Source organism: Micromys minutus (assembly GCF_963924665.1).
Source record: "Micromys minutus genome assembly, chromosome: 2".
Lineage (NCBI taxonomy): Eukaryota > Metazoa > Chordata > Mammalia > Rodentia > Muridae > Micromys > Micromys minutus.
In genome coordinates, this window is record NC_137971.1 from 5,555,910 (window position 1) to 5,573,923 (window position 18,014).

The following is an 18,014-nucleotide window of genomic DNA, read 5'->3' on the forward strand; positions in this document are numbered from 1 at the left end:
AAGGGGTGCTTACTGGATCACTCATGACTTTCTCATCTGCTTTTTAAATAGCCCAGGGGTAACACTACCCATCACAAGGTGGGTCCACCCCATTCAAGTTGAGAAAATGCCTGCAGGTTTGCCTGCAGCCATATCTTATAAAGGGATTTTCTCACAAGAAGTCCACATTTTGAATAATATCTAAAGTCATTTTAGACATTTACTATCTTACCTTGAATTAAAAAAATATACAGAAAGAAAAAGGTGTATATATTGTATATATATCTAAAGTATGTGTATATATATTTCTATATACCACACTTTCTTAATCGATTCCTCTATTCTTAGACACCTAAGTTGGTTCCATACCTTAGCTACTGTGCTATTGCTGCAGTAAATATTGGCCTGTGATGTGCTGAGTTAGTCAGGCCATGTGCTGGCCATGTGGTTGAGTTGTGGGAGGAACTGACTTCTGAACTTTCTTTTAGGGAGAATGGGGGGACGCTGACACCATTATAGACTTGCACAAGTGTGTCCTTATGTAATAGTGTCATGAGCAATGAATGCACACAAGGAAAATTAAAAACAAGCTACTCATTTTTAAAGGAATGGCTAAGAAACACGAATCTTTACTAACGAGGAATAACTATTTTAGTAAAAGTACTGACCAATTTACCTAACAGAATCATCAACTGCATCCTAACAGGCATAGGCTTAAGTAACAACCACAACACTTTCTACTTCCGTGGCCTTGTGAGCACCCTTGAGCCTTGGAGTCTCTGTTTCCTAATCTTTTAGAGGGAGAGTAACAGTAATTAGCTAGTAGGCTGCATAGATAATGGGTGTAGCTGTTGCTTAGTTAGTTTTTCTTGAGGGGCGCTGATACAGAGGGTGGAAGAGATAACCGACACACAGGCAAACCGACACCAGGCAGAGGGCTGCTCACCAGATAAAAGGTACAGAGAGAGCTGCAAGCCCAGTGGTTAGGAAAGGAAACTTGGGCATCTAGCAATGAGCTCCACAGTACAACCCATTTAAGCTTCAAACATTTGTTCCAAACGAGCTTAACAAAACCTATTTGGTGTTTCGTTTGTTCTGTTTAGTGTCTTCAAGGCCACAAATGGCTACCTTACGTGATAATAAACACAACAACATGACCAGAAGCTTGAAGCAGAAGTCAAGCTAGAGCTTAGAACTTCTCCAGGTACCCACTGTTAATACGGACTCTGGTTGTTTATATGAATTTACTGCAAGGAAATATATTATGAAAAGATGTTCTGTAAACAAATGTAATATGTATCGAGCTGTCAAAACACCTGCCTACATAATGCTGGTCCGCCTGGGCAGGCAGCTCCTGGCGATGACAGCCTTGTTAGAGAGCAGAGTGCACTGCGACCCTGGAAGAACCCGATTCTGGGCTCCTCCCAGCAGCCCTCACTCTCACATGGTGCTGTATACTCTGGCTCTTTATGGGTTTAGAAGACAGTCGGGGGGGGGGGGGGGGGGACCAGGACGAACCAAAGCCAGCTGGGATTTCTTTCAGATAAGGCCAAGTGACCAGGCTTACCAGACACAGCAAGTCCTCTTTGGAAAATTTCATACAACGTCTTGGCGTCTGAGAAGTAATAAAGGATTAGGTCATTGTTCTTCTGGAAAGCGCCCCTCCGAGCTCCTCCCTAGAACACAAGACCCAGTGTGAGTTTCCCTCCACCCTCTCCAAAACTTCCACAGGCTGAGAAGTCATAACTGTTGACTTCTGAAGTCACTGGGGCATTATCGTCCTCAGTCAACTTTTAAAATTAAACTTGTTCATTGAAACTTTCATACACACATATAATTTGATCTGACCATACCCATCCCCCTACCCTCTCTGGCTCTTCCTATTCCCTCCTCTCTCTGTCCCTTCCGAAATATTTCTTTGTCTTTTTTTTTTTCCCCTCAGTCTCTATACAAACTGAGGACATGACTTCTCCATCCTCTGGTTAAGGAGAAGGTTTGGTTTTGCTTTGTTTTGTTGTAAATGATCAAGAGAACAACCAGAGGCATCTGGAAGCATCCAGAACAGAGAGACAAATAGATGACCATGGCCATCAAAGGACCTGGCTTTGAGAGGATCAGAGCAGGAGCAGGGAGGGAGGGACCTGGAGAGGAACCGGCAGGAAGGAAGCCCATGCACTGGAGGGAGTCTAGTGTAAGACTCTAGGACCCTAGCATGCAGAGCCTCAAAGTTTGGACCTTGTACTGGGACTCTAAGGGATTCTGGTGGCCCTGCTTGGGCTTTGGTATGCTAATAGGTGCTAATAAGTATTACAAGCAGCCTCCCCTTCCTTCTGCCGGAGATAAGGGTGAGCGGCTCCTTTGTCAGAGGGAAACTGGCTTTTCAGGTTCCTGAGGAAGGCTTGCCTCTGTCTCCTACATTCCAGGACTACCTTTTGGAGTTGGAGGAAGTGGAATTTCCCGAATCCACAGGAGTGTGAGTGAAGGACAATCCAGCTGGTGTGGGTAATTGCCCGTGGCTACATCACTGAATTCCCACACACACTGGCTTCCAACAGCTCCGTAAGGGGAGTAGGATCTTAGCACCAAGAGCCCCTTAATCTTCCAAACTCAATTTTTAAAAAATCCTTGTTTTTATTTGCTTACTGCATGTGTGTGTGCATGTGTTGGTATGTATGGCATGGCCCATGTGTGGAGTTCAGAAAGCAGCCTGGAGGTGGTTCTCATCTCCTACCACATGGGCCCTGTTTGGTCTAAACCTGGGACAAATGACTGATATCCACCATATCAAAGCAGACCTGGCAACCTCCCAACATCCCTCAGTCCCTACCTGTTGCAGGGTTTGGCTGGCATGCCCTGTCCCCTAACCCAAACTTCTCCAGCCCCGGAGCTGGGCTGCTCTTCCAGCTGCCCTCCCCTATGCTACCCAGCCACTTTGGTTACCAGACCATTTTTATCTACCCCTTACCCTCCTAATCTGGTTCTTCCTCCCCCCCCTCCCGTGACCCATCTCAGGGTCATTTTTCCTCTGGGCTCTCCCAGATGTCCTCTCCTCTGGCTGTTCTCTCCCTTCTATCTGCCATAAACCATCTGCCCCACCACACCCAGGAAGCAGCAAAGCTCTTTTCCTTTTTACTCCTTTTTCCAATCACCTGGTGCTGGGACCCAGGTTATTTGTATGTAGGAGTTCCCTCCCAAGGAACTTGGCCTCTCTAATCAAGTTGTTGGTTTGGCTCTCCTAAGATATGTATATCATTTGTTTCTGCTGGCTCCTGTCATCCATCAAAATCACCCCAAATTCTAGTATCCACCTTCTTGGCTACCCCTCCCCTCCACATGCATTAACCATTCTTCATCACATATGTTTCTCCAGCTCCCTGAGCCTTCTACATCTCCCAAGGCACCCCCTGGACAATCTCAGCTCTGGCCACCTTTACCAGATTCCTTTTCTCTGGCCTCTTCTCTCTCTAGCCTCCCCCTAGGAGCCACAGTCCCCCAGCTTCTGCCCTCGGCTCCCCCTTTCCTTTTTATGTCTTTTTTTTTTTTTTTAATTCAGGCCCCAGGGGATTGAACTCGTGGAGTAAAGCACCTTTACCCACTGAGCTATCTCAGCAGCCACTGGTCAATGCCGTAAACCTAAAGTTGGGGTATGGTCATGTTATAATTTACATGTACATGTGGATGAATGTCTGCGTACATGTCTACATGTGAGTATGAGTGTGTGCTCCTGAATACGTGAAGAGAGAACTCTAACTCATAACCACACAGACAGCTCGTGACACATGAATTTCACTAATGTCAGAACTGGGTGCCATGCCTTTACAAACATCTTTAAATTAAAATAGTTTATTGTGTCAGAATAATGTGTAGGTGTGCATACCATGGCACGTGTGTGGAAGGTGGAGGACGAGTCTGTGAGGCTGGTTCTCTCCTTCCATCTTCCCACAGCTTCTGGGCACTGAACTCAGGTCTCCAGGCTCACAGAGCAAGCATTTTTATCCACTAAGCACTTTACTAGCAAAAGCAGCCATCTTCTCAGCTATGTGTTATGCAGACTCAGAGTTGGTGGATAACCCTCTGAGTCTTGCCTGCTGTTTTTATTTTTATGAATAAAGTTTTATTGAACACAGTCCTGATCATCTATTTATGTGTTGCTGGTGCTTTCACTCTCTAACTGCATCAAGTGGAGGCCCCAGATGCACAATTACTGCCCACTCCTTACAGAGAGGGGAGATCTCGCTGTAGGGGAAACCAAACAATGGTGAGAAGGCCACAGAAGCAGAGGAAGGAGCCTGAGTGACTGAGGATGGCTTGGCCAAGAGTCATTGAAGGGGATGTGGACAGTGGAGGTGTAGGGTCAGTTGGGAGGAAGTCTGAAGGTGGCTTATATGTGGAGGAGAAGGGCGGGTGTGGAAAAAGTGGGAGTGGTCAACTGGCCGTAGGCAAGGATGCTCTTTTCTCTAAAAAGAGGACTGGATGAAAATGGAAGGTGCTTGCCACTTGAGGAGGCCAGGAGAAGGAAAGGCGGGGAAGACATTCTTGGGACTTTATCTCAGGGGTCAGGAGGAAGCCAAACATCTTGCTGAAAGCCTGTTTCAACTTCCAGCAGTGCTGACAAATATTAACTGAAGCTCAGAACTCAAGAAAATTGTGTCTCTGCCGATCTCAGCCACTGGATGTTTCCATGAAGCCGGTCTCCTGCCAAAGTGTCTCTCTAAATGGCTAGATATGAGATGTTTTAGGCTTCCTAGAGCATATGTAAGCTGCTCTTTATAAACAATTTACCTAGTTAAAATTTGAAAATCACCTTAACTCTATCCTTAGTTTACATCTGCAGAGAGAGTGGAGTAGTTAGCAACCCATGACCTCGACCACTGCCGCCTAGTATTGGTTTTATTTTGTTTCAAGGGAAATTTGCTAAAATCGGGATGTTTATTTACATTTGTAGGTTGACTTTTCACTCCTCCACGTTCTTTCCCTTCATATGTTACAGCCCAGGTTTTGGATTGCAGTGTGAACTCAGTGAAGGCTGACAAACTGAAGCCATTACCTCAATCCCCACAGACTGGTTGTCCAGGTCAATGAGAGGCAAGACTGGCTGAGGCCTGTTGATCAGCCACAGGAAGATGGCCGTTCCAAATGTCAGGAGGCAGATCAGGGCCGGGGTCGGAAGTGGGGAAAACAAGAAGTTAAAAATAAAAAGCATCTTTGTGAATACCAACAGGAAATTCAGACCTTAAAAAAAGAAGAAAAACAAAGAAGAAGTTAGAGGAAATGAGTGTATTTTTATGTTTTACTCTGTTTACAGAGATGTACACATTCTCTCTCTCTCTCTCTCTCTCTCTCTCTCTCTCTCTCTCTCTCTCTCTCTCTCTCTCTCTCTCTCATGCTCTCCCAACAGAGCTGGACCTCTCTAGAATGTCTAGAGCTGTTTACCTTGGCAATGTCAGAAATAATGGAAGCAGTCTCCACCCCAGCCACTTGACCGTCCTCACACAAGGCAGAAGGAATCAAAGAAGACAAGTTAATCATTTCCCAATTGTGAGAACCAACTGCCCCTTTGTGGCCCACAGAGCCTAACAGGCCACCTGGCCACCTAGCGCAGTAGGGGAGAGTGCGCCAGACAGCTTCCCCTGCTTGGGCAGAGTCCAGCTCTTCCCCCTGGGCTCCCTGGCACAGACTAGACATAGGGACCTCTACAGAGTGATGTCACAGCTTTCACAAATCAATCATCCTGCACAAACGACATTTCCTGCTGGCCAGATAGGCTCTGCTTTTTACTTTCTGTTCTGAGGCACCAAGAGGATAACTAAGAATAACTACTACGCAAGCTCCTGTGTCTAGTATTCCCCATCCCCATCTCAGAAGCCCCAGGGAACCATTTCTCCTGAGATCAACATTAGAGGTACAGAGAAAGGCTGTCAAGAATGTACCCAACACACGATGAACAAATCAGATCTGGACTAGGAAAGGCTCTGGAAGGAACTGGAGCACACAAGCTTCCTCTCACATAGCTTCCATTGCATTTCCAGTCACTACCCCCCAAAACCCCCCATAAGTGATCCGGCCTTCCCATCTGTCTTTTCCTAAGTTTGAGACTTGGATAGGGTAATAGCAGCCAGTGAGTAACTATTATACCCAGCACTGAACAGAGGTGGATACCGACGTCATGAAATACTGTCTCTAAGAAGAGAACATGAAGCTTCTAAGAGGGACAGTGACTCTTCCAAGTCCGTACCCTGGTTTTCATTGTTTCTTCTCTCGGAAGAGCTATTGTCATACACCTAGTTGCTTTCTTATTGTCTCTAGGCTCAGGGCCCAGGAACCGAATATCTGGGGCCTTACAGATCACAGCAGATGAAGTCCCAGATCTGCATCCTTCAAACTTGACTGCGACCCAGAGCAGAGCAGCATCTCAGAGTCCAATTGATCCTACTCAAAATCAGAGGTGCAAAACAAGCCCAATAAAACCTTTTGTCAGATCAGGACCTTAGCTATGCTTAGAGTTTTGTGAGGCAGCTGCCATTAGTTGGCATCTGGAACCTTCTTCAGTGAAGGCAATTCCTCATTCCAGTTTAAAACAGGGGAGGAGGGATTTTGTTGGGACGGTGGGGGAAGAACAAATGCAAAAACGAATTCCTGGTCACTGTTCTCATGGTCAGTTCCTCGCCTAACTATAGGGTGGTTACTTTCCATTTTATGGAAGAAAACTAAACTCCAGAGGCTGAGATAACAGCTCTGAAACGCCATGCTTTCTACATTGAATCCAGAGGTAGAAAATAGAAGAGAAACAGGAGCCAGGTGTTACCTCAGCCGGGGTGTAAAACATCAGGCAACAATTGTGATTCCCTGGCAGGGTTCCGGCAGCTGAGGCCTGGGAATGTAGCTATACCTGGGCTTGTACAGTCACGGGGGACTCCAGGAGCCAATGTGTGTAAGAGCAGCCAGGTAAGTCAACATTTTTAGTACAGCTATTCCAACCCAGAATGAAAGGGAGATGGCCCCAGGGAACTTACGGCTTTGGCAGCAAGTAACAGAGCCAGTTTGACATCTAGTTAGTACTTGCCCCTACCTGCCTCTTAGTTCTCTCCTGGGCTAGGGTGCAGCTGTTAGCCAAACTGGATTTTATCACCCAGGTTTTCTACTCTTGTTCCAAGCTCACCTGCAAACAAGCAGATCCTTACCCGACCTCTGTCAACGGTGGGAACAAATTTGAGGCACCAAGAATGTTACCATCTCCTCTAGAGGGCAAGCTGACATGAAGAAATTTACAAACACTGTCTTCAAAGCAGAGTCTAAAGATGAAGTTTCTGTTCAGTGGCAGCGGGTGTGCTAGGAGTGCAAAGGGGGTGGGAAGGCCCGTGGCCTGGTAGGCAACCCACTGGGAGAAAGGGGGCTGGAAATCCTTGACTAGTCTCAAGAGGGGCAAAAGCTCTCAATCACAGGTAATTGTTACCACATAGTCACATGGGCCCAGAGTCACTAGGTTGTCAAATTTTTCCTCCTTAGATAACCCAGAACACTAGATATCATAGAAACAGACAAACAAACAAACAAACAAACAACAACCTTCAGTTTCAATGAAGTTTCAGTTTCAGAAGCTTTAAAAGCTTTAAAAGATACTAATAAGAACCCATGGACTTTAACCTAAACTGCAGTCTGCCTGGATTTGACATACCCGGATCAGATTGCTTACAAGGAGAGTGAGTCTGTCCCTGGCACTGCAAACACTGTCCAGATTTACACATTTGAAGAGAAAGAAAGTACTGAAGGGCCCATGTATCTGCCAGCAGAAATGGCTTCCTTGTTGATTGAATTCACAACTCAAGAAGATCCACAGAATTTCGGATGGTTTTTTTTTTTTTTTTTTTTTTTTTTTTTTTTTTTTTTTTTTTTTTTTTTTTCCTGCTGCCCTTAACGTTGTTACAAAATTGTAACCAAACAAAACAAAACTCACCTGGCAGAATAAACTGGTTTTAACATTTACTATCCAGGAGCATGAGAAGTCAACAATGTTCTTGTTACACAAGAACAAGTTCCGTCCCCAGACCCCTGTAAAAACTGGGTTGTGGTGGCGCATATTTATAATCCTAACACTAGAGAGGCAGGACTAGGCAGATCCCTGGGGCTCACTGCCCAGCCAGGCTACCTTCATCACCAAGCTTTAGGTCCCAGCACAGAACTTGCCTCAAAAAACACAGTGACTGTCTCCTGAGAAACCACACCTGATGTCAGTGCCACCTACCTATGCACACCTGTGTGTTTGTGCTCTCCCACATCCATCTAAATACTCACCTGCACACTCACTTATGCACACTTGGGTAGAAACCTCACTGGATGCTAAGGTTACCATTCTAGCATTTAGAATCTACAAAGAGCCCCAGACATACTCAGATAAACCACCACTTCTTCTCCTGGGTCCTGTGTGTGCACTTGGGATCCTCTGGGATCCCCTGTGAGCACCGGCATGGTGGCATTTGTTCTTTACATTAATGTCACATCTCTGTGGGGGGGGATGTACAAGGGGGGATTGCAATCATGGTAACAAAAAAGGGGGGAGGTATTTTCTGCTGTGCCTGGGGGTTTCAGTTCCAGGCCACCTCCACACAGTGAAGGAACTCCATTATACCCGAGGATACCCTAACCGGACAGTTACCTCTGCTTTTGGACCTGGTGGCAGTGACATGTCTCTACCCAGATCCTAGCATGGCTGTGTCTCACCTCCTGTGGTGTGGTTGCACAAGCCGTAGCCAAAGCAGCTCATTTCCTCATTTCTAAAGTGTTCCTTTCTGGGATGTTAACTGCAACACAACTCCTGCCTATGGACCTCCTTACAAGCTCCCCAAGCCAGATTGTTTGACAATTGTATCTGTCTCACCCACCCGTCAGCTGAGTCTCACCTCTAGCCTATGTACCTGCTCATTTCATTGCCTACAGCTCTTCCCAGGTCTAACTGGCTTATGCGCTGCTCACAACCGTCCCTGCTCACCTCCCTGAATGCTGTTTTCTCCTCATGGACCAGTTTTTCTGCTAATGCCGGTCACCATCTGAAACACACCCAGCCACCTGTAATCCACTGCCTCTTCTGAGCTAATCTCCTTCTAGGAACAGGGGCTTCTATGTTGTTTCTCTCTGTGCCTACAGTATCTATACCTCGCCAAACTTGTAGTAAACTCTAAACTAACTAACTACTCTTCCAGTTTAGGATAACCTGTTCTAAATAGCTTCAAATCTTAGACACCCCCCACCCCACCCTCCCGCCGCCAGGCCACTCTGGTCAGGTACCACCATGACTCATGCCCATAATAATCCAAATATTTAGTAAACCAAAACAAGAGGATTACAAGTTTAAGACTAGCCTGGGCAGTGAGATACTGTTTGTTTGTTTGTTTGTGTTTAGAACAAACAACAATAATAAACTGGGTTGGAGACATAGCTGAGTTGGTGAAGTACTTGCTGCCCAAGCATAAAAAACCTCAGCTAAATCCTAGATGCTGCATTAAAATTAAAAAGAAGAAGAAGAAGAAACTAGATATGGCTGTGCATGCTCACAACCCCGGTGCTAGGGAGACAGAAGCAGAGACAGGTGGATTGTTACAGTTCAAGGGCAAGCCAGCCTGGTCTACTTAGTGAGTTTCAGGTCAGTGAGAGTCTCTGTCTCAAAAATAAACAGTTGATAGATAGATAGATAGATAGATAGATAGATAGATAGATAGATAGGATAGGATACATACATACATACATAGATACATACATTGATAGACACAGATATTTTAAACACAGATAGACAAGATCAAACAAAACCACCAAGGGGGCAAGGAAGAGGTTCTTCGACAAGAAGCCCATACCCATGTTTTTGGTAATTTTTTTTATCCAAGTCTTTCTCCTAACTCCAGTACTTAAAATCTGCACTCCAACTCTTCTTTCTAATGGAAAAGAGTAAAACAAAATGAGAAGCAAGGTACGGGCACTTGGGCAATGACCCTGAGGTTGTCTTCTGCTTCCACATGCATGCATGTGCACACACACACATACACACTTCACTCCAGCCAACCTCAAGAAGAATCCTCTCACATCAATATTTTGGTAAAATAATGAATTAGAAAATGAAGCTGGTGGAACAGTGTCTTTATAATACATGTGAAAACCAGTTACACCAAGTCTCTTTCTTCCAGGCTCAGAAGAACTGGAAAGAAGTGGTCTGTGGTTTAATGTCTGTACAAAGTCTGTGTTATTGGAGTCTTAGGGATTGTGGAAGATAGGGCGAGCTCTCTTTGTTTCTATACCTAGAGAACTAATTATTTACCATGCAGTAATGGTGTATAAATATTTGTGTTTATGATATTTGCAATTTAACAATTGATAAATAAAGGTAACAAAATAATATTTTTAACTACAAACTTTAAAAAATCTTGCATTCTAGACAGTGACCAGGTTCATTTAGATGTTATTGTTTTCTCTGTTCTCTTGTTGCTTGTATCCAGTGATGAGTGGAGGTTCATTAAAATAGAGACCAGGGTCCCTGTGTTCTCATACCCCTTTAGTTAACATACCATTCCATACTGTGGTCTGATTATTTTGTCTCCTAGAGACTATGTCCTATGCCCATGTGTAAGTCCCCATCCAAAGGGGTCACTAGGATGCTGAGTATCAACGTTCTGACCTGGGCTTCCCATTTCTAATTCAGCCTCTACTGTCATTTCCTTTCATTTCCAGCCACCTTCAACTCAGGAGAACCACCTTCTCAGTTCCCAGCCACAAAGTCTAGATTTTCAGAGAAAGCAATGGCTAAAGGTCAAAGGGGAGCTGCGAGTCAATAATATCACTAGTACATCTAAAAAGATGGTATAGGCTCTTTATTAATGTGAATAAAGGTGAGTTCTATTTCTAGGCAAGTGAGAGATGTCTCAAGGAAAAGGTAAAGTTGCATGTGACTGTGGGAAACAGAGACTGGGGGATTCTAGGGATTTAGCTGACCAACCACAATATAGATGAATCCGTAAAATTCAGTTTCAGTGAGCGACGCTGTCTCAGACAGACAGACAGACAGACAGACAGACAGATAGATGATAGGGAGCGAAGCGATGCTGTTGGCCCCTACATGCATCCGTGTATGTGCCTTATAGCACATGCAAATACGTGAACATGTATTTACACATATCATACACAGTGTGTGGCATCAGTCTTCACAAGACAGAACTTAATGGTGTACACGCATGAGGCGGGATCGGGAAGAGCATTTGAGCCCAGGAGTTGAGGCCTGCCTAGGCAGCATAGTGATGCCCTAGCTCAAACAGCAAAAGCTGAGGGGCAAACCAACAACAAAAACGCCAGTAAGAACACAGAGCTCGTTAGTCCTGCTGCCGTTTGTAATTGTGACACGGTCCAATAAGGTGGTCAAACAAACAGCCCACCAGGAAGCCATTTCCCATACTTCACACAAATAACTAATTTAGACTTTTTGGGAAATGCCAGGAAGTGGTATTGACCGCCCCTGTGCACATGACATGTGTGAATGCACACACAAATAACAAATGCAATCAAGTTTAAATAGGAAAACAGCTTTAGAGCTGAGTCAGAGAAGAGCCTGAACGTGGAAAACACGCCTGAGATAGTTGAGGTGTGTCCCTTAAATCTAATATATCTGCCACAACTCCAATACCAATGGGGTTTACCTGGTCACCTGACAGCTATTTGTAAAAACACCCACGCAAGTGAAATTCACAGAATCCAAAGAGTTCTGAGAAAAAAAAATGGGATGGGGCACACATGTTCACATTTAAATATTCACATGATCTATCAAAGTTTTCTAGTTGTTACTGAGTTTACACATCTAACTAGTAGAATAATCACAAAGCACACTTAGTAGGCATTGTAAACATATACTAAGTAGCATTTCAGGTTAAAATACATTTTCTTTATTTATAATAAATACATTGGGATAATGTAGAATGTTGTTTACTGACTTACTCCTATGAAGTTGGAGATGGATCAATGTCTTCAAATATAACAACATGAAAGGCATCAATATGTGAAGAGAGTCTTATAGATACATTGATTAAAGACTCAAGAAGGACCTGTAAACTGAACTCCAGGAACGAAAACAATGACAAGCTCAAGTTCATAAGACTTTCAAACGGCACCTTGTATCTAAGCCAAGAGCTAACTCCTCCCTAAACACTCCAGCCAGATGGAGACAAACGAAACAAAGCTGGAAGCATCAAGACCCTGTGTGCAACAAGACATTCAATGGTGGTTATGCTTTTGAAACACACACACACATGCACACGCATGGGCACCCATGAGTGTAAAATTGCCCACTTGTTTCCCTCCCATTAAACCAGCAGAAACAAAAGCAACATTAATTGCAGAAAATAAATCTAAGGTAACCTCTTGAGAGGGGAAGTTGCCCTTTGCTACAATGTAAATGTTTGCTCTTTGCCCCAGTGATTCTACCATCAGTTTCCTCTGTAGAAAAGTATCAGCTCAGCAGAGAGCATTAGCAACATTGCAAGGAGTACAGACTAAAGGATTAGGGCAGAGCTTAAATCCTGGTGCTGCCTTCTCTTACCTAGAGCAGGTAACTTACCTAGGGCAGGTAACTTACCCCTAGGTGGCTTCTCGTCTATAAAATAGCACTAAAATCTCCCTAGTCAGCTAACGTAAAGACAAAACAAAGGTATGTGTACAGTGTGAGAGCTATGCCCACTCAGTCTTAGATACGAGGTTTAACTTCATTAAAGCCAATGGATTGTTTCAAATACCAACCTGTTTAGGTTGGTTAACCCACCAATAGCACGTCCGTACAATGGAAACCTTTGCAGGCAAACAGATCAAACAGATCTACATGGATTGATACGAAGGCGGCTCCAGGATCTACTGCCCAAAGTGCAAGTGGACAGCAGACCTGAACATAGAGACTCTCGTGCTTCTGAACGGATGCTCTCCATTGGAAAGACAGGCGGAGGGTGAGAAGTTAGATTTCCCCAGAAAGTTTTAGGTATTGAATCACGAGTCATTGGCTTTTAAAGGACCCAACAACAAACCAGGCAATTGTTATTGAAAGAAGAGCTGTGAAATCCTGCCTTCTTGGGGTGGTTACTTTGTGGGTATAGCTGGGGGTTGGACATAGAGACCGGGTCTTATCATGCAGCTCAGGATGGTCTTGAACTCACAACTACAATTCAGCCTTCTGGGAGCTAAGATGGAAAACTCGGGTAACTACGCCTAGCTAAATGGGGGTGCTGTCCACTAAAAAGTATGACAGCAGGCTGAGTGGAGGAACACCGGCGACCAAACGGAATGATCAAAGGGGACTGGGCTCGACAGGAAGAACTGAGCTTCCATGGGGAGGCTGGAGTAGCTCCTGCTGGAAAGGAAACATTTGCTAGTATATATATTGCTTAATCTGAAACTCATATTTTATCTACAAACTAATATGTACAACTATTATCCCGCCTCTGACTCAGGCAGCTGAGGTAGAATGCTCCACCCTCAGATCAGTGCAGTGTCTGTGAACACACCTGGGGACACCGCGGCCTCACAGCCATTTCCACTAGTACGGCTCTCCCTCCTCAACACAGCATTCCATGGGAGCCTTTTCCAGTGTGTGAAGCACACCTCAGCCACTGAGCAAGAAAGCCTGAAACTGCAGCTCTGGGGGTGGAAACTTTCTTCATTCATCTCCCTATCAGATAAGAATCCAGAACAAAGATGGAGTCATGGGAGCTAAAAATATTATTCCGAGTAAAGGCTGCTGTGGGATTCTGACCTATGAGCTGGTAGATACCTTCTCAGCCAGTAAGCAGCACCCAGGCTTTCAGGCCACCACCTCACATTAGCCATGTGATCAGGCAGAAGCCTGCTCCTAGGCGCTCTGAAACACACACACACACACACACACACACACACACACACCACCACCACCACCACCACCACCACCACCACCACCACTTCCTCAGACAGTCAGAAAAATAGGCATCTTGAATTCTTCACGAAGATCTTCAAACAGAAGAGGACATCATAAAAAGTAAATCCTACAAAAAACCCACAGAAATATCCACCTTGGTTGTTTAAATGATTAAAGGCAGGGGGAGCAAGAACAAGGACTAAGAACAACCTCCCACCACCCACTCCCTCTTTAATACAACTACTAGGGTGTACACCATGGCTGGAAGACGTGAGACACCTCCCGTATGAAGCCACACTGTAAATAAACCATATGAGTTGTCAAAAAGATCCAGAGCTTAACCAGATGGGGAAAGTGATGGGTCCAGGAGGCAGGGAGTTGTGATGACTACTTCTTCCTGGCTGGTTCTCAACAGGGCTCCTGTAACTCAGTGACCATTGTCGTGAGGTGCTATGGGAGGCCATCCTAGCCTTCAGAGTCCAGTACACCCAGCACAGACCCCAAGGTAGAGTGGGACCCCGCTAAGACTGTGTCACCCCTTACTTTTGCTCTCACTCAAGCTCTGAGAGGAGCAAGCAGAGGGCAGAGTCTATTGAAGAACACTCACTGAAGAATTCAGTCTCAAAAAGAACACAGTGTATGCCTAGGCTGGAGCCTGCTGGATTATTCTTGAGAGTTAAAAGGCAATAGCTGCCCAACATGAATGAAGTCAAGGCAGAGTCCCAAGCATCAGGCATGCACTCCAGTATCCAAACCCGCAATGACCAGGTAGCTAGAACACTCAGCACAGAGAAACTGTACTCGAAATTAAATCTTCAGCTGCTAGGAAATGGAGCATTTTCCCAGGGAGTTAATGTGCTCTGTTGGGGTGTGTTCAAATGTTGGCTCTTGTGGGTAGCCAGAAGGATGTGTGATAACATTATGTTTATTTGCTCTGTGGCACCTTTATTTCTATGTTCACTTCTGAGAAGGTGACAGAAGTTGGGGATGTAGCTAGTTGGCTTCGTGCAGGGTCAGCATGCAGAAAAGCCTGGGTTTGACCCCTAACACCAAGGAAAACAGGGGCAACAGCATACCCCTGCCTCACTAGCATTCTGGAGGTTGAGGCATGAGGATCTGAAATCCAAGGGCATCCTCTGCTACACAGTGAGCTTGGGGCTAGCCTAGGGTACGTGGTGGACTATCCAAAAAAACAAAACAAAACAACAACAACAAAAAACCCCGCCTAGACTAAATAAAAACAGAAGACTCCAACAAGATATAAAATAACCAGAGAAAAGAATAAAAGAGAAAGGAAGAGTAGCCCAGAAGAAAGGGGTGGGGGAGAGTAACAGTCTCAGCCCTGTTTTCCCCCTAGCGTGTCCTATGTTGATTGATAGCAGAATATACAACTCCTGCCCTCTGCAGCATTACAGGTTTCTCCAACATGGGAAAATGAACACACAAAAACAAGGCAAGAACCAAGCAGAAAGGTTCCAGGCATGGAGTGAGCATCCAAGGATGAGAAAGAACAGGCCGGGTAGATTAGCCAGCCCCTGAGTCACTGCAACCACTCAGATAGGTGACCCTTGATCCTGTGGCTTTACTGCTGACAGTCTCTTTTCCAGGTGCAATCCAAGATGGCCATCCATGCAGAGAAGCTCTTGGACAGAAAGACTCCCACACACTCTGCTTCCAACCACGGTTGCTTTCATCCCGCCCATCACCCCTTCTCCCTGTGCCTTATCAACCGTCCTCCTGACTAAACCTCCGCACTTAAGTAGGAGGGAGGAGAAGAAAGACGCAGGGTGGCCAGAGGCAGAGAGGGGGGAGACGATATTCGTTTGAACACTAAGGATCGTACATAACAATGGCATCCTTTGTGACATGCATGTGTCTAATGCATTGGTGTTCACCTTCACCCGAACGCTCGCCCCTCATCCCCTCACTCCCACTGACCCCTGGGTAATGCTATTTCTAATGGAGGTGGAGAAAGAGAATAAAGATAAAGGTCCCGGAAAGATCGGCGGGTGGCATGTTGTCAGGTGCTCTTGGCCACCACTGCACCACTAGACAGACCTAGTCACTTGGGGTACAGTGGCGACAGGCGTTGGCCAGTTGAGCCAGGTGGTATTTAATAAGACAACCATTGTTGACTCGAATGCCAACAGCCTATTAACTGGGCCCCTTAGGATATTTGTGCAGCCACACACTGGGTGGTGGCAGGAAGTGACAAATCCCACTGGCGGCGTGCAGGTTGACGTAGGTAACCTTGACCTACTGTTATGATTCAAACAAATCACAGTCCAATGGCCCCACCCTATAGAAAAACTTGTCAAGGGGAACACTCGCTTCCCCCCTCACAAAAAGGGCAGCCCCAGCTTCTTGCTGACCAAGTTAATTCTGAGAGAACAAGTTAAGCAAAGGTAGTATCACACGTCCCCTAGATAAGAGGGTCTGTAAAAAGATAGAATGGACAAAGTGCTGGGTACTCATCAGTCCCGCCCGATAAAGAATGATGACGCAAGAGATTGGGAAAGAGGACTTCCTGCTTGGGTTCGCTTCGGACTCAGCTCTCACACTACCTGGCTAGACCAATGGTCAAGCATCAGCAGATCTGAAGTGCAAGCAGTGAACTTGACTGCCAGGGCTCTCCTCCAAGGTCACGGCGTGGGTCATTGCGAGCAGCAGATCTATCATTTATTGGATGGGTGGCCCCAGGGACAGTTACTCAACATTGCCACAAATCTGCTGCTTTCAACTGTGCACAGCAAACCGCTGCCGTACCTAGTGCACTATTGGGCATGTGGCAAGTCCTGGGGACGTGGCTCAGTCAGTATAGTCTTTGCTGCATGAGCCTGAGGACCTAAGAGATTCTCAGAACCGGGGTCTGGAGAAACAAAGGGCAGGTGTGGTGGCACGTGTTCACAATCTCAGCTCTGAGCAGGTGGGAAGTAGCAGATGGGGGGGGGGGTCACTTGGGATTGTAGTTGAGACCCAGGTTGATGAGAGAACCTCTGGTCTCAAAAAGAAGGTGGAGAGAACCTAAGGAAAAACTCCACACTTGCACAAACTTACCTGCACACATACCTGCAAATATGTTTACCTGCTCACACACACCCTCACATGTTTACCTGCACACACACACCAACACAAAGCGTGTCTCTTTTCTCTCTTCGACATTCCTCCACTTTCACTCTCTTCCCTTTCCCTACCAGATGATCTGTAGAAGATGTCTCAAAAGATTTGACTACTGGGGCTGGAGAGATGACTCAGTGGTTAGAGCACTGACTGCTTTTCCAGAGGTTCTGAGTTTAATTCCCAGCAACCACATGGTGGATCACAACCATCTGTCATGGGATCTGATGCCCTTTTCTGGTGTGTCTGAAGACATTGATAGTGTACTCACATGTACAAAATAAATAAATCTTAAAAAAAAAAAAAGTTGTGACTTGGCATCTTGGTCTCTCTTGCAGACAAATGTCTCAACAAGCACCTGCTACTATTTAAGCACAGCACTTGTAATTGGAGGAGACACGAGCTATCTCTGACTCAGCTGCACTCCTTATCTCTCAGCTCTCACAAGCCACTCACCAAGCCCAACGATGTAGGATAGAATGATCCAGGCAGACCAAGAGCTCTCAAATGGCAGCACGCAGGCTGGCTGTCCTTCCAAAACCTCTCAACCCATTTATTCACATACCAGGAATGTAGAACCTAGGAAAAATCCAGCCCCATGCCAATGGGGCTGGCTGCTGAGAGACTGGATCTAACATGGGGACAGACCCAGATGTACAGACCGAAGTATGTGGCATGAGCTGTGAAGGCTGAGGTCACCGCTGCCAGCCTCAAAACTCACCTCTGGCTGCAGCCAGCCAGGAGTCAGTGCATCTGCTGGGTACAAGTAGGTGACATAGTAACAGGTAATAAATCTACTCTTGATTTTTAAAATGCTGCCACTCCCAGGACTGGGAGCTCATCTGTCTGGAGGAGGGAGAAGACACTTCCTCCTCCTCTCGTTCTTTTTTAAGATGAACTTGCTTTTTGAAAATGAAACAATCTAAAGTGAACCCTTTAGCAAAGTCACTGTGACATGCCATTGGCTTGTCAATTTCATTCCAAAACATTGTCGTCACACTGAAAGGAACCC

The 18,014-nt window shown here is 45.6% G+C and overlaps 1 protein-coding gene across 1 annotated transcript in view; it reads right to left on the bottom strand.

Annotated features, from left to right (window-relative positions):
* Positions 1 to 18,014, bottom strand: part of ACSL5 (acyl-CoA synthetase long chain family member 5) — a 40,874-nt gene that overhangs the window by 20,491 nt on the left and 2,369 nt on the right. The window contains exons 2-3 of the mRNA XM_080912277.1: positions 5,027 to 5,211; positions 1,547 to 1,655 (exon numbers count right to left, since the gene is read on the bottom strand). Of these exons, the coding sequence (XP_080768403.1) occupies positions 1,547 to 1,655; positions 5,027 to 5,182 (265 nt within the window). The 5' untranslated portion in view covers positions 5,183 to 5,211. The remainder of the gene's footprint in view (positions 1 to 1,546; positions 1,656 to 5,026; positions 5,212 to 18,014) is intronic.